This window comes from Amblyraja radiata, chromosome 1 (assembly GCF_010909765.2).
Source record: "Amblyraja radiata isolate CabotCenter1 chromosome 1, sAmbRad1.1.pri, whole genome shotgun sequence".
Classification (NCBI taxonomy): Eukaryota; Metazoa; Chordata; class Chondrichthyes; order Rajiformes; family Rajidae; genus Amblyraja; species Amblyraja radiata.
Window position 1 is genome coordinate 166,632,856 of NC_045956.1, and position 17,036 is coordinate 166,649,891.

The 17,036-nt window shown below is 42.9% G+C and overlaps 1 protein-coding gene across 1 annotated transcript in view; it reads left to right on the plus strand.

The window, feature by feature from the left end:
• The window catches only part of rnf212 (ring finger protein 212), a 31,826-nt gene extending 15,133 nt beyond the window's left edge, over positions 1–16,693 (plus strand). Inside the window, exons 4-5 of the mRNA XM_033039540.1 lie at positions 4,383–4,573; positions 16,431–16,693. Of these exons, the coding sequence (XP_032895431.1) occupies positions 4,383–4,573; positions 16,431–16,693 (454 nt within the window). The remainder of the gene's footprint in view (positions 1–4,382; positions 4,574–16,430) is intronic.
• The last annotated feature ends 343 nt before the right edge of the window (positions 16,694–17,036 follow it).

Here is a 17,036-nt window from a genome sequence, read left to right on the forward strand (position 1 = left end):
AATCTTAAATAAGTATGTGTTGGTCATGATTTATGTAAGCTGTGACATCTTGCTTGCGGGGTTTTTTTTTACATAACTAAAATAGCATTTACAGTATAAATTCTGCCAAGTATAAACTGGAGTGATGGAAAACATTAATGTCACACGATTGGTACGAGAGTGATGAGCTGCAGTGAAATTGAACATTTGGTGAATGTAACCTGTTGGAAAATATTTCAGCGCCGCTGAAGGATCAAATTTATTTGGGATTCTGGAGTTACAAGTAATGCCTTCCATTCTTCTGCCACCTTACCCTTTTGCACTTACAATTTTCTTTTACTTCTCGGACTTGGTTTGTTATCATAGTCTAACACTAGATCAATATTTTGTAATTTTTAGTTTAGTTTCGAGATACAGCGCAGAAACAGGCTGCATCGGGAGGCGGCACCGCCCAGCGATATCCGCACATTAACACTATCATACAAACCACTAGGGCCAATTTAAACTTATGCCAAGCCAATTAACCTACAAATCTGTACGTCTTTGGAGTGTGGGAGGAAGCCAAAGATCTCGGCGAACACTCACGCGGTTACAGAGAGAACGTACAAACTCTGTACAGACAGCACCCCTAGTCGGGTTCGAACCCATGTCTCTGGCGCTGCAAGCGCTGTAAAGCAGCAACTCTATGGCGGTACTGTCATATGCTGAGAGAATGGAGTGGCTGCGCTTGTACACTCTGGAGGTTAGAAGGATGAGAAGGGATCTAATTGAAAAATATACGATTGTTAAGGGTTTGGACATGCTAGAGGCAGAAAACATGATCCCGATGTTGGGGGCATCCAGAACCAGGGGCCACAGTTAAAGAATAAAGGGTAAGCCATTCAGAACGGAGATGAGGAAACACTTTTTCTCACAGAGAGTTGTGAGTCTGTGGAATTCTCCGCCTCAGAGGGCGGTGGAGGCCGGTTCTCTGGATACTTTCAAGAGAGAGTTAGATAGGGTTCTTAAAGATAGTGGAGTCAGGGGATATGGGGGGAAGGCAGGAACGGGGTCCTGATTGGAGATGATCAGCCATGATCACATTGAATGGCGGTGCTGGCTCGAAGGGCCAAATGGCCTACTGCACCTATTGTCTATTAAATGCGTCTTCAGACTGTGAGATAATTCTTCCTTCTCTGAGCAGTGATAGGTATTTCCTTGGCCATTCTAATGAATTGTCAGATTCTGCCCCATTTACACTATTATTTGCAGTTTTGGAAGGGTTCGTTTAAATGTGTCCTGAGATACTAATATTGTATTGTATTCATATTGTATTCAAATTTATTGTCATTGTCTCAGTTAGAGACAACGAAATGAATTTCCCTTACAGGCAGTATCATAAAAATAAAAATAAAAATAAATAAATAATAATAAATAATAAAACATATTAAAAATAAAATAGAATAAACGATTCAGGCTAATGCTTCTGGGGGAAGGGGGAGGGGTCTCAAGAACAATTGCTGAAGTTCACACAACCTAGATTTCTTTCCCAGGCTTACGTAATTTCCGCATGGAAATTGAAGTGCCCATTTAATAGCAGAAAGGATGTAAACAGAGGGTTATGGGGAATTGGTGATCTGGCTGTTTTGCTTGGGTTGGATATATTTTGGCATGTAAAGTAAGGAGAGCAGTTGGTGGAACTCAGTGGGTCAGGCAGCATTGTGTAGGGGAAAAATACTTTTTTGCCAAACTCTTTTGATTAGTTCACGAAAGCCTGCGTGATCTCCTGGTTGCCAACCATGTTAACTCCCCTCCCCACTCCCATACTGACCTTTGTGTCCTGGATCTTCCCTATTGCCAGAGTGAGTCCATGTGCAAGCTGGAGGAATGCACCTCGTATTCTGTTGCAAGCTAACGGTATGAACATTGAATTTTCCAATTTTAGGTAACTAACTTACAACCAATCATAGAAACATAGAAAATAGGTGCAGGAGTTGGCCATTCGGCTCTTCGAGCCTGCACCGCCATTCAATATGATCATGGCTGATCATCCAACTCAGTATCCCGAACCTGCCTTCTCTCCGTACCCCCTGATCCCCTTAGCCACAAGGGCCACATCTAACTCCCTCTTAAATATAGCCAATGAACTGGCCTCAACTACCTTCTGTGGCAGAGAATTCCAGAGATTCACCACACTCTGTGTGAAAAATGTTTTTCTCATCTCGGTCCTAATAGACTTCCCCCTTATCCTTAAACTGTGACCGCTTGTTCGGGACTTCCCCAACATCGGGAACAATCTTCCTGCATCTAGCCTGTCCAACCCCTTAAGAGTTTTGTAAGTTTCTATAAGATCCCCCCTCAAATCTTCTAAATTCTAACGAGTACATGCCGAGTCTATCCAGTCTTTCGTCATATGAAAGTCCTGACACCCCAGGAATCAGTCTGGTCTCATTCTCCCTCAATTTAACCCACCCCCTTTCCCCGTGCCTCACCTGGACTCGCAACATTTCCCTCCTTTCCCCTCCCCTTCCACATATGCTTTCCTCTGGCTTTTCAATTCTCACCTCTTCTATTCTTATCTCAGACCTTTTGTGTTTTCATCTGAGATGCAGAGTCTCTTGCCCAGTAGGGGAATCGAGGACCAGAGGACATAGGTTCAAGGTGAAGGGGAAAAGATTTAATAGGAATCTGAGGGGTAACTTTTTCCCACAAAGGGTGGTGGGTGTATGGAACAAGGTGCCAGAGGAGGCAGTTGAGGCTGTCCCAATGTTTAAGAAATAGACAGGTACATGGATAGGACAGGTTTGGAGGGTTATGGACCAAGCGCAGGCAGATGGGACGAGTGTAGCTGGGACATGTTGACCAGTCTGGGAAAGTTGGGCCGAAGGACCTATTTCCCATACTGTAACACTCTATGACTCTATCTTTTCCCTTTGTTGAACCATCTGCCTATCAAACCCCCTCTTCACCTCTATCCACCTATTACTCGCCAGGCTTTATCCTGCCCCTCCTCTCTTCCAGCTTTCTACCACAATCAGTCTGAAGAAAAGTCACAGCTTAAAACATCATGTATCCATGTTCTCCAGAGAAGGTGGCTAAATAATCCAGAGTTCCTGGAGAGTTGTTTTGTAAACCAGCATCTGCAGCTACTTGTGTCAGCATTGGGGAGGGAAATGGACAGTCGACATGTGCAAGAAGGAACTGCAGATGCTGGTTTAAAATGAAGATAGACCCAAAAAGCTGGAGTAACTCAGCAGTCAGGCAGCATTTCTGGAGAAAAGGAATAGGTGACATTTGGGTTGACAGAAAATCCTAACCCTGGTCCAGTTTGAAGAAGGGTTTTGACCCGAAACGTCATGTGTTCATTTCCCTCCACAGATGCTGCCTGATCTGCCATGTTCCTCCAGCACATTGTTTTTTGCTCAAGATTCCATCATCTGCAATCACCTGTGTCTCCATCTAAATTAGAAGGTTCAGTGACATGGTTCAGATTCAGATTCAGATTCAATTTTAATTGTCATTGTCAGTGTACAGTACAGAGACAACGAAATGCATTTAGCATCTCCCTGGAAGAGCGACATAGCAAATGATTTGAATAAATAATAATAAGTGATAATAAGTGTCCGGGGGGTGGGGGGGTGATTGGCAGTCACCGAGGTACGTTGTTGAGTAGAGTGACAGCCGCCGGGAAGAAGCTGTTCCTGGACCTGCTGGTTCGGCAACGGCATGGTTGGGGTGAGAGCAGTCCTTGACGATGCTGAGCGCCCTCCGCAGACAACGCTTGCTTTGGACAGACTCAATGGAGGGGAGCGAGGAACCGGTGATGCGTTGGGCAATTTTCACCACCCTCTGCAATGCCTTCCGGTCGGAGACAGAGCAGTTGCCATACCATACTGTGATGCAGTTGGTAAGGATGCTCTCGATGGTGCAGCGGTAGAAGTTCACCAGGATCTGAGGAGACAGATGGACCTTCTTCAGTCTCCTCAGGAAGAAGAGACGCTGGTGAGCCTTCTTGATCAGAGTGGGAGGGGGTCTTACATAGAAACATAGAAAATAGGTGCAGGAGTAGGCCATTCGGCTCTTCAAGGAGTAGGCCATTCGGCCCTACAGATGCAAAACTCACAGAGATTTAAATGGAAATATTTACAAGATGAGACTGGCAGGCCATTTTACTTGATATGATCTGATTTCAATGGAAAGGAACATGCAGGCGGGTACCATTTCCCACAATTGGCAAAGACCAATTTCAACAAATAACCTTGGCTTGGACATAAAACAAACTTATATTTTTTACAAGTATATTGCTATTATTAAAAACATGTGAAAGCCAGATAGGCCCATTGTGGATGCATTTCTAAGAAATGTTGACATTTTACAGTTAACATTTGCCTTCATTTTTGTGTTTTTCTTTTTTTCTGAAAAAGGACTTCAGCTCACTCAACACCAGTGCAGCAGATCGGACTTTCAGGTTATCTATCATCTGGTACTTTGAGTCACAGAGGAGGATCTTGGGACTCTTCGAACTACAGAACCATGCTATCTTGTCCTTCAACACCATCTTCACCACAGACATCTGTCTCGAGGACTCCCATCAGCATTTCAAATCTCCTAATGAGCAAGTATCTTTTTTTTCAATTCCTCTTGAGTTATATGACAGGTGCAAAGTCATAAAAACATTTAAGAACATTAGTTTAGATACCACATAATGCCAAATTATTTGTAACCCAGCCATCATGCCATATTGCTAAAATTTAAGGATTAGATTTAATTCCATGTCCTTTGACAATTTTTTTGCTATTAATCAGTATTGAGATTAGTGTTCAAGAAGGAACTGCAGATGCTGGAAAATCGAAGGTACACAAAAATGCTGGAGAAATGCTTGAGATTAGTGTTAGTTTTCCACTGTTATGACAATGGCAGTGCATTTTTTAACTTAACTGCAGTTGGCTGAGATTTTACTTACTTTGCAGTTATTCCAAATAGGACTCTTTTTATGAACCATCTTCATCTCAAAAAGGTTTTGGGTATCAACCATAGTTGCATTGGTCTGAAACACACATGTGGGACTATAACAACAAACTGAATTTATAAAGCTAGACTAATGAACTGAAATAGATACAAGGATATAATAAAATACAATTTGACACAGCATGGAAAGATATCAGAATAGATTATCAAAGATCTACTTAGACAGGGAGTGTATACCAATAATTTAAAAACGGGGCCAAGTTAGAAGAGGCTGGTTGGTAGCTAAATCTGAGAGATTTAAGCATATAATTCTGGAAAGATTGGCATGAAGTTATGCCCCTGTCCAACTTAAGCGATTATTTAGGCGACTACAGGCGGCTAGGCTATTGCCACATGGTCGCGGGGTAACGCCTATATGGTTGTGAGTAGTCTCCTCAAGTCGCCCAAAGAGTCGTAGCGTTTTTCTGGTTGCCGCTGGATTTTGAAATGTTCAAAGCATTTTGGCGACAGTGGGCTTGACGCCAATGATCGTAGCTTGTCTTCTCCAGACGTAGGTGCTGTCGTAGGTTGCCGCCAGGTTGACGTAGGCTATCGTCGGGTGACGTAGGTTGTCGCTGGTGCTGACTTCGGTGAATTCCATTGGCGACCACCTACGTCAACCAGCGACAGGTACCGACGACTGAATTGTCTTACCTTGTCGTAGCTTGTCGTGGGTGGATGTAGGTGTGGTCATAGGTGGACATCCTAAAGGGTCGCCGGTTGTCGGTAGCTTGCCATAGCTGGACGTCGACTAGGTGGTAGGTTGTTGTAGACATTGTCGTAGACATTGTACTTTGGGGGGTCCAGTCGCCAATTTTTCGGCGACCTGCCGCGACTATGACAGTCGCCAAAAAAATCGCCTAATTGGGGCAGGCCCATTAGGATGTTGTAACACATTCAAGAACTTTGGAAGAAAAAAGGAGATTGTAGATGAAGTGACTATTTGTAATTCAAAGGCGAAACATAGAAACATAGAAAATAGGTGCAGGAGTAGGCCATTCGGCCCTTCGAGCCTGCACCGCCATTCAATATGATCATGGCTGATCATCCAACTCAGTATCCTGTACCTGCTTTCTCTCCATACCCCCTGATCCCTTTAGCCACAAGGCCCACATCTAACCCTCTTAAATATAGCCAATGAACTGGCCTCAACTACATTCTGTGGCAGAGAATTCCAGAGATTCACCACTCTCTGTGTAAAAAATGTTTTTCTCATCTCAGTCCTAAAAGATTTCCTCTTTATCCTTAAACTGTGACCCCTTGTTCTGGACTTCCCCAACATTGGGAACAATCTTCCTGCATCTAGCCTGTCCAACCCCTTAAGAATTTTGTAAGTTTCTATAAGATCCCCCCTCAATCTTCTAAATTCTAGCGAGTACAAGCTGAGTCTATCCAGTCTTTCTTCATATGAAAGTCCTGACATCCCAGGAATCAGTCTGATGAACCTTCTCTGTACTCCCTCTATGGCAAGAATGTCCTTCCTCAGATTAGGAGACCAAAACTGTACGCAATACTCCAGGTGTGGTCTCACCAAAACCATGTACAGCTGCAGTAGAACCTCCCTGCTCCTATACTCAAATCCTTTTGCTATGAATGCTAACATGCCATTCGCTTTCTTCAATGTCTGCTGCACCTGCATGCCTACTTTCAAAGACTGGTGTACCATGACACCCAGGTCTCGTTGTATCTCCCCTTTTCCTAATCGGCCACCATTCAGGTGAAGTTGATGATGAAAAGAAGAAGCAGAAAAATATTTGAAAAGAGAGAACTGATTACAATATGTCTCAAAGTGAAGTTGTATTTGGGAATATTAGGATATTAGTGAACAAGAAGGGATCCTCATAGACAACGTGTGCTGGAAGAAAGCAGGAGACAAGGTGAGACACAATCCTGAGAAAGATACAATTTCAGAACTAGAGGCGTGGGGTTAACGATTCATGATCTTATGTAGCCTGTGGTGATTCTTTTTACTAGACATGTAAAATAGAAATTTAAAGTCTATTCTGACTTTCAAAAGGTATCCATTGAGTATATTCAATGCTGAAATCAATGTCAATATATAGGGAATTGAAGAATATGTAGATCACATGGAAATATAGGGGTGAGGTAGAGAATCGCCCATAATCTTATTGAAAGGGAGATCTTTTAAATGTCATTTTATTGTAATCATATGCAGATTGGTTTCTTAGGCTTTGGGAAATCTGGTGGTTGAAAGGATGTAAACAGTGATTAAACCATGATTTCAAAACACAGTTTTTGGAATGGTGGACTTCGAGCATTTCTCTCCAGGTCCGTCTCTTTCAACCACAATCTGCTCTGTCTGAATGTCAGCAGATGTTTATGTCCATGATTGGATGCATTAACAACTCTATTCCTTAGAGTGCCATTGACTGATGCCCGATGCCCCGATTATCATCTGCTCTACTGCCATGTGCTTCTCCTACACCATCACACCCCTTTTACCTCTTAGATTTGTATCTATTGATCACGGAAGCACCAGACCTACCGCACTCCCTCTGGACAATTGCGTTCCCTTGCACTGTGTCACACAGGGCACTCTTTTCACAATCTGTCTGACACCAGCAATGTGATTGTAGGCTTCAACTCCATAACCTAATATACACACGTGCACACATATATAGACACACATGCACAGGCACTAAAATCAGGAGCCTATGTATTCATTTATTCTAAACATGAATTCATAAACTTAATAAATTTACATTGCTCCGGGTTTTTTTTAACACAAAAGTTATCATCTATCTTGTATGCATTCTCCCATTCGGAAAGAATTGAAACAATTCCCTGAGTCAGGAGAAGCATGGTTGACCATTTGACAATCCATCCATGGGATCAAAGGTTTCACAATGATACAAGTTTATTACTGCAGGAACATGCACTCATGAAAATATAAAAGTAGTTGTATTACTTCCTATAATCCTCAAAGTTTTGAGAGCAGAAATTGATAGATTCTTGATTAATAAGGGTGTCAAGGGTTACGGCGAGAAGGCAGGAGAATGGGGTCGAGTGGGAATAATAGATCAGCCAAGATCGAATGTCGGAGCAGACTCCTGGTCTATGGTATAGTTTGCACAGTATAGTTTCAAAGCCAACTTGTCTGTCATTTCATGGCCAAGGAACAGTTTACATTGGCGCCTCAGTAACGAGCAAGTTGAACACCCAAAATTGTGCAGCAATGAGAAAAGTGTGATCCAGAATTAACACCACTGAGGTATTATGAATAAACATGTGACAGATGTTCATTTACCCATTCTAACATTGTACTTTTTGAGGCTGGTTTCTCTCATCCAAAACCTTTCTATTTTTCAGGACCATAAGTTACTTGGATAGCAAAAATGAAATGCAGGTAAGGCTAAATGGATTTGTGCAACAAATTAATTTTAAATTCTGTTTTTGGTGTTTGAGTAAACATGTAGTTTTACTAAAGTAACTGTTAATTAATCCTTCATGGCATTAAAGAACATTCACGATTCACATTGCATTAATTGTGAATCAGCATCCTGTTCATACCACGTAATTCGTGTTTCAAATGTCAATCGGATGTGCAGTCATTTACCATAAAGTAGATCTTAATCGTCCGACGATTTCAAGGGAGAGTTAGAGTTAGATTTAGCTCTTAACGGAATCAAGGGATATGGGGGGGAAAGCAGGAACTGGGTACTGATTTTGGAGATGCCGGCTCTGTCTATATATATATATATTCTATATATTAAAACTGTGTGTGTGTGTGTGTGTATGTATGTATGTATGTATGTATGTATGTATGTATGTGTGTGTATCTATCTATCTATCTATCTATCTATCTATCTATCTATCTATCTATCTATCTATCTATCTACCTGTGTATATATATGTATGTGTATGTGTGTATATATATATATATATGTGTGTGTGTGTGTATATATGTGTGCATATATGTGTGTATATATATGTGTATATATATATATATATATATATATATATATACACATATATATATATATACACACACATATATATATATATATGTGTATGTATATATATATATATGTGTGTGTGTATATATATATATGTGTATATATATATATATATATATATATATATATACACATATATATACACACACACACATATATACACACACACACACACATATATATATATATATATACACACATACACATACATATATACACACAGGTAGATAGATAGATAGATAGATAGATAGATAGATAGATAGATAGATAGATAGATAGATAGATAGATAGATAGATAGATAGATAGATAGATAGATCTATATATATATATGTGTGTGTGTATATATATATATATGTGTATATATATATATATATGTGTATATATATATATATGTGTGTATATATATGTTCATATGTTTTATATATATGTTTTATATATAGATATCAGGGCTCTCGCTTAACTTTTTTTCCCTGTTGCCAGCCGGGCAACCTTGGCAGCTTAGGTTGCCAAATGACAGTTTAGGTGGTCATTTAAGATGGCTTGCATGACGCGTGCTCGGACGAAGTGCGTAGTTACCAGTCGGAATAATGCTCAATGAAGCATTCACATATTATTTCTGCTCCAAATAAAGTCACAAACTAACATATTCACCAATCAAGACATGATATATACCACAATGACATGCAGCAAAATTATAATACGGTATCTCAACTCTTTTTACACATTGCAGTTAATGCAATTTTTATTATTTCTTTCCACTTCCAAACAAAAATGTGGTTGGATTATTCAGCGTATGATCAACCTGTCTCAATAAATCCTGGACCTTGATAACATATATGCTTAACCATGCACACTACAGATTGATGCAAGCATGTTTTCTGTGAAGGACCGAAAATTATCATGACATGGCCATAGCATGGGTCGTTATTGCTATTGGTACAGAAACACTCTCGCTTCCCACATAATTTATCCACAACAAAATATACAGGTTGCAAGGAATTTTCTAAAGGCATTTTATGATAATAGCTGTTAAAACTGACTATACCCATCTGACAGGTTAAACATTACACTAACTGACAAAAGATGGCCAAAGGACATAAATGCAGCAAATGTTCTTTTGGTAATATATTTAAATGTGTCAAGACGCCACATTACCGGACATTCAGATTAGATGTATGTGGCAATGAAGATACCCAGTTTGTAAGCAACAATTTTTTATTTAATTTGGTGATAAACGCTTTTTCCATCATTCCCTCTTCAGAATTAACATTAAAATTTCAACTGAAATCTCCTGACCAAATTTGTGATATATATGACTGACTGTAGAAGTAAAACCTGGATAAATCCAACGTATAGTTGTGAATGTTGCTCATTAAATAACTACAGTTCTGATACTCCATATATAGAGCATTGATTTGCCATTAAAATGAATTCTGTAATAACATGTCATGTTCACAATTTAATTAATCCATCTTTATGGATTAAAACAAATAATAACATTGGGAATTAAAACATATTTGATTGCATTCCATTATCAAACATAGTCAATGTTAGCTCTGAAGACATTTCCAGCACAATAGAGTCGGTGGGGGGGCGGTTGTATAAATCAGTGCAGGATGGCTAGATGGTGGTGGTGGGGGGGGGGGGGGGGGGCTTGAGAAGGCAATTGGTGCAGATTGGATGGATTGAGGCAGGGGAATTAGTGCGTGTTGGTTGGAGTAGGTAAAATTATGAGGGGAGAGCACGGGGGATGTCAGTGGGGTTGAATGGGGGGATCTGTGAAGGATGGACGGGGGGGAGCAGTGCAGGATGAAGGGGCGGAGCAGTGCAGGATGGATGGGAAGGGGGGTCAGTACAGGATGAATTGGGGGACCAGTGTAGGATTGATGGGGAGTGGCAGGAGAATCAATGCGAGGTGGATAGGGAGATCGGTGCAGGATGAATAGATGGGGGAGGGGGGGGTAGATGAGGAAGGGAGGGGATAATGGGAGTGGAGGGGGCGTACGAGAGAGAGAGAGAGAGAGGAAGGGGCAGAGGATGTGGGAAGGAAGGCCAGCGCTCCTCGGACAACACCTGTCAGGCACGGAAATCGCAATCAAAATATGGAGGGGACCGCAGACAGACCGTGTGTGAGTGCGCATGCGCAGACACACACACACACGCACGCACGGGAGGCTTCGGAGGCTTCTGTGAACGGTCATTTCAGCTCAGCTGCCTGTCTCGCCCAAAGATACTAGAGGAGCTCCTCTATAATCTCTGGTCTCGCCTACAGCCCTGTCTCAATCCAGACAGGGACAGGCAGAGGTGAGCGGCGCTGCTTCTCTGCGCTGGTTGGGGGCACCGCGCCCGTCTGACTCCCGACGCCTCTGGCCACCCTCGGGCGTGGGGGGGCTCTCGGGTGGGGACGGGGATGGTCCAGTGGCGGTTCGGCAGCGATTGCAGCGCCAGAGGCCGGGATTGGTCCTGGCTGCGGTGCAGGTCTGCCGAGAGTGTTTTGGCACGTCTCCCTCCTCCAATCACCGTGCTCTATCCTCAGTCCCCCCCCCACTCTACTTCCGCCTCTGACCAACACCTCCCTCCTCCAAGGATTTGTTTTGAAAGAGCCGTTGGCGGAGTGGCAGCAGTGGCCGCTATCAGCAAAAATCCTATAGCGTTATCAGGGCGGGGAGGGGAGCGGGAGGAGATGGAGCTGTCGCCGCTGCGGCTGGGCGGGGCCCGTCATTCGCGCCGACCCTCCGTCACACCACACTTAGGATCTTTCCCACAACCGTCGCCGACACAAAACGTCACGTTCCTTTTCTCCAGAGATGCTGCCGGATCCGCGGAGTTACTCCCGTTTTTTGTGTCTATCTTCGGTATAAACTAAGTTGCCAAGCCGGGCAAAATGACTCGCGGTTTAGGTTGCCCCGCCGCACTTTGAGTGGTCAGTGGCACCCGGGTAACCATTTATTTCGAGCCCTGGATATGTGTGTATGTTCATATGTTTTATATATAGATATGTGTGTATGTTTATGTATATAATGTGCGTGTGTATAACGCAACACCAACATTTGAGGAGTTGCAGACTGTGAGGAAGGCTGTCAGAAGTGGGAAAGAGATCAACTACAGAAATGGCAGATGGAGTTTAATCCGAATTTAAAGGAGATGTACAGAACAAATATTTTTGCACAGAGTGTGAGTGCCTGAAACACGCTGCCGGGGGTGGTGTTTGAGGCAGATTAAGAGAGTTTTGGGTAGGCATACGGATATGCAGAGAATGGATGAGGATCATGCACAGGCAGATGAGATTTGGTCTTGGCATCATGTTCAGCGCAGTCATTATGGGTCGAAGAGCCTGTTCCTGTGCTGTTCTGTGTTTTATGTTGAATTATATAACAACCAAGCTGGCTGCAATGAGCCCAAATGCAAAAAGTTATAACTGCAGATGCTGGTTTGCAAAAAAAGACTCAAAATGCTGGAGTAACTCAGCAGATCAGGGAGCATCTCTGGAGAACTCGGACAGGTGATGTTTCGAGTTTGGGCCCCTCCTCAAACTGATGCAAGATGAGGTGTTGTTCGTCAAGCTTACATTGGGCCTTGTAGAAACAAAGAGCTGCAGATGCCGATTTTTAAAAAATACACAAAGTGCTGGAGTAACGCAGTGGGCCAGGCATCATTTCTGGAGTACATGGATAGGTGACATTTCAGAACGGGACCCTTCTTCACCCTTCTTCGGAAGGAAATTCCTTCTTTTTACTCCTTACTCATTTTAAAAACTGGAAACTGTTTTTAAAATGAAATATTTGTCCATGAGTTTTGTGAACATTTTAAACTGCAATAATGTTGTGTCTTCAGTAGAGGTCAGTGACACATTTAAAAATGTCTTACTTCAAAATTCCACACAGAAATGTGTCAACACCGAAGTATTTTTTTCTTGGATAGGTGGTCTCGTAGACTGTGAACATACATTCCCTCCATATTCTTTGAGACAAAGCCCTGTCATTTATTTATTTGCCTCTATACTCCAGAATTTTTGATTTGTAATAGAAAAAATCACATGTGTTAAAACTGCACATTGTCTGATTTTATTAAAGGCAATTTTATACATTTTGTTTCACCATGTATAAATTACAGCTGTGTTTATACATAGTCCCCCCATTTCAGGGCACCATAATGTTTGGGACACCTGGCTTCACAGGTGATTGTAAATGCTCAGGTGTGTTTAATTGCCTCCTTTATGCAGGTATAAGATAGTTCCCAGCACCTAGTCTTTCCTCCAGTCTTTCTATCACCTTTGGAAACTTATATTGCTGTTTGCCAACATGAGGACCAAAGTTGTGCCAATGAAAGTCAATGAAGCCATTATGAGACTAAGAAACAAGAATAAAACTGTACAACCCATGATGAAACCAAAATGTATAAAAATGGCCTTTATTAAAATCTGACAATGTGCACTTTAACCACATGTGATTTGTTTCTATTACAAATCTCAAATTGTGAAGTACGGAGACAAATAAATAAATTATGTGGCTTTATCACAAACATTATGGAGGGCACTGTAGTTATCATATATTACAGCAAGAATCAGATCGGTTGGCAAGTGAACTGGGGTGGTGTGGGGGGGGGGGGTGGTGGGAGGATCAGGGGAGGGGTAAAGATGTGTGTGGGTGTGGGGAGGAGGGGGGAAGGGGAGGGGGAGGGGGGGGGGGTGGAGGGACTCCACTCAGCACCTCCCGACTCCACACAGCGGCTTACCCGACCCCACACAGCGGCTTACCCGACCCCACACAGCGGCTTTCCCGACTCCACACAGCCGGCTTTTCCGACACCACACAGCAGCTTACCCGACCCCACACAGCGGCTTACCCGACCCCACACAGCGGCTTTCCCGACCCCACACAGCGGCTTACCCGACCCCACACAGCGGCTTACCCGACCCCACACAGCGGCTTACCCGACCCCACACAGCGGCTTACCCGACCCCACACAGCGGCTTACCCGACCCCACACAGCGGCTTACCCGACCCCACACAGCGGCTTACCCGACCCCACACAGCGGCTTTCCCGACCCCACACAGCGGCTTACCCGACCCCACACAGCGGCTTTCCCGACCCCACACAGCGGCTTTCCCGACTCCACACAGCCGGCTTTTCCGACACCAAACAACTTTTCCGACTCCACACGGCCGGCTTTTCCGACTCCACACAGCCGGCTTTTCCGACTCCACTCTTGCGGACTCAATCAGGACTACTTGCGGACTCAGCCCCGCCTCCGGAGTTTATTCTCCAGCGGGTGCCGGAAGGAGGCGTGACCTTCATGGTGACTGACAGGCGAGAAGACCAATCTGCTGATCTCACAATTTTTTAATCCTTCATAACCTTTGTATTATTCCACTGATAACTTGGTGGGCTGGAGTAGAGGAGAACGGTGAGTAAGGTGGCAAAAAAAATCCTATCGATAAAGGGTACCGTTTTTGCACAAATTTAAAAAAAATGCAAACCGGAAGTGGTCACAATGAGGGTTTTAATAATAGTATAGAAGATGTGGGCCAAACACGAGCAAATGGGATCAGCTTAGATGGGGCATCCTGGTCGTCAGTTGGGACAAAGGGCCTTTTTCTGTGCTGTGTGATTGTGAATCTAATATGGAGTGACTTCCTAATGCAGCAGAGCAGCAACAAACTGAGTTGTGGCAATGATCATCATCAGCAGCAGCAACCTGGAATGATCCTTTGACCAAGATTCTGAGAGTGACTGTGACCCAAACCACTGTGGGCAAAACAATTAAGGAGCATTTGTAATATTGTCTTTGAGTCAAGTCAAGTCAAGTCAAGTCAAGTTTGTTCGTCACATACACATACGAGATGTGCAGTGAAATGAAAAGTGGCAATGCTCACGGACTTTGTGCAAAAAGACAAACAAACAAACAACCAAACAAACTACAAACAGAATCACATATTCTTTTACATATTAAATATTGTGGGCGGAAGGAAAAACATTCAGTAAAGTTAGTCCCTGGTGAGATAGGAGTTTACAGTCCAAATGGCCTCTGGGAAGAAACTCTTTCTCAACCTCTCCGTTCTCACAGCATGGCAACGGAGGCGTTTGCCTGACCGTAGCAGCTGGAACAGACTGTTGCAGGGGTGGAAGGGGTCTCCCATGATTTTATTGGCTCTGGAGTTGCACCCCCTGATGTATAGTTCCTGCAGGGGGGCGAGTGAAGTTCCCATAGTGCGTTCGGCCGAATAGTGATAGAGGTCACAAACCTTCGGTTCAATTTACTTTATTGTCACGTGTACCGAGGTACAGTGAAAAGCTTTTGTTGCATGCAATCCAGTCAGCGGAAAGACAATACATGTTTACAATCAAGCCATTTACAGAGTAGAGATACATGATAATGGAATAACATTTAGAGCAAGATAAATCTTAGTGAGGATAAGGAATTAATTTTGAGTATGTGGTTTGTTTGGGACAGTTTCAGGGGGAAAAGGGTTAGCCAAACCTCATTGCTCTTTGAGTAAACATGCATCCAATTTTGTATGTTGCTACACTGTTGATGACATTTCAGAGAGATTTTTGGCAGCATAAAAGTTTCAAGAGACCAAAATTCTTGCTGAAAAAGGAATAGATTAATTTCTTGTTGGGCACTAAAACACTTAAAATATGCACACGATTGCTCTACTCCAGGTTAAATTGATTTCAGCAGAACAGAGCTATTTTTCAAGTTGTGCAACTTATTTTCTTGCCAATGTTAAAGAACATTATTTACTATCTTGTCAGTATTGATACCCTGTTTTTGAATCTGAGGTATTAAGATTTCTATCAAACCTTTTTCTTTGCAAATAATCACATTTTAAAAAGTTGGTTAGTTTACAAACTAAACTAAAATGTTAACAGCCATCAACCTGCTCTCAATTAGTCATAAATAAGTAATCGTAAAGCAATCATTTGACATCTATTCATCAAAACTCAGTTTGCCATCTTCCAGAAACACTTGCTTCCTGACTGCAGCTCAAGCTTAGAAATGGGCACAAATACTAACAGAAGTAATAGCTACCATCCTTGACAACAAGGATATCAAATTATAAATATCCAGTAGTTTAAATTATATACCCTATAAAAATAGCTGTGGTTATTGGAGGTCAATGATCCAAATCCCAGGACAATACTGCAGGAATTCTTCAAGGAAATGCCCTCGAGCAACTAACTTGAATAACTTCCTCATTATATAGATCCCAGTTGCATCCATATTCATCCATATACTTATGGTTAAAGAGGTGCACGGATCCAAATCATCAATACTGCAGAATTCTTGAGTTCCTCTTGTTAAATGCACTTTCTAACTGCAGATTTCCTCAAAAAGCAATATATCCATTTGATGCTCCCAAGTGCAATTCATCTGTGTTTATGCCAAATAAAGCATGTTGCCGGGCACCATAATGTTCGGTGACACTCACTCCACCAGCTGAGTCAATTCCTCTTGTTTCCTTCCTCTTGGTCTACTGCAGAAAGTTCACCAACACTGCTTACCTCCAGCCTTATCACCTTGGATGCTTATATCCTGTTTGCAATGCCAAGTTTGCCAATGAAATCAAGAAGCACAGAAGAAGCAGACTTCACTGTCACCAGTGAGGAAACCAAACTGTTGGAAGGACTTTACAACTCCACATGTGACTTTAACCACAACAAGACACTGGACAAATCTCAAATTGTGAAGTACAAAGACAAACAACTGACCATGTTCTATCACAAACATTGTTCCTGTCCCTAAGTACTCCACTCATCAGATCGGGTTAAATGAACTGTGAGGGGGTTAAAGTGGGGGATCAGAGGGAAGCGGACTTCACACTTCAGCAGTGTTTTGGAAACACTGACTGGAGGGGTTTCCACTCAGCACCTCCCGACTCCACACAGGGACCCGACCCCCACACAGGGCTTACCTACCCCACAAACTACCGACCCCCAAGTGTCACCCTCCCCAACAGGTTACCCTCCCCACACAGCGGCTTTCCCGATCCACACAGCCGCTTTTCCGACAGCAAACAATTTTCCGACTCCACAGGCCGCTTTTCGACTCCACACAGCCGGCTTTTCCGACTCCATCTGCGGACTCA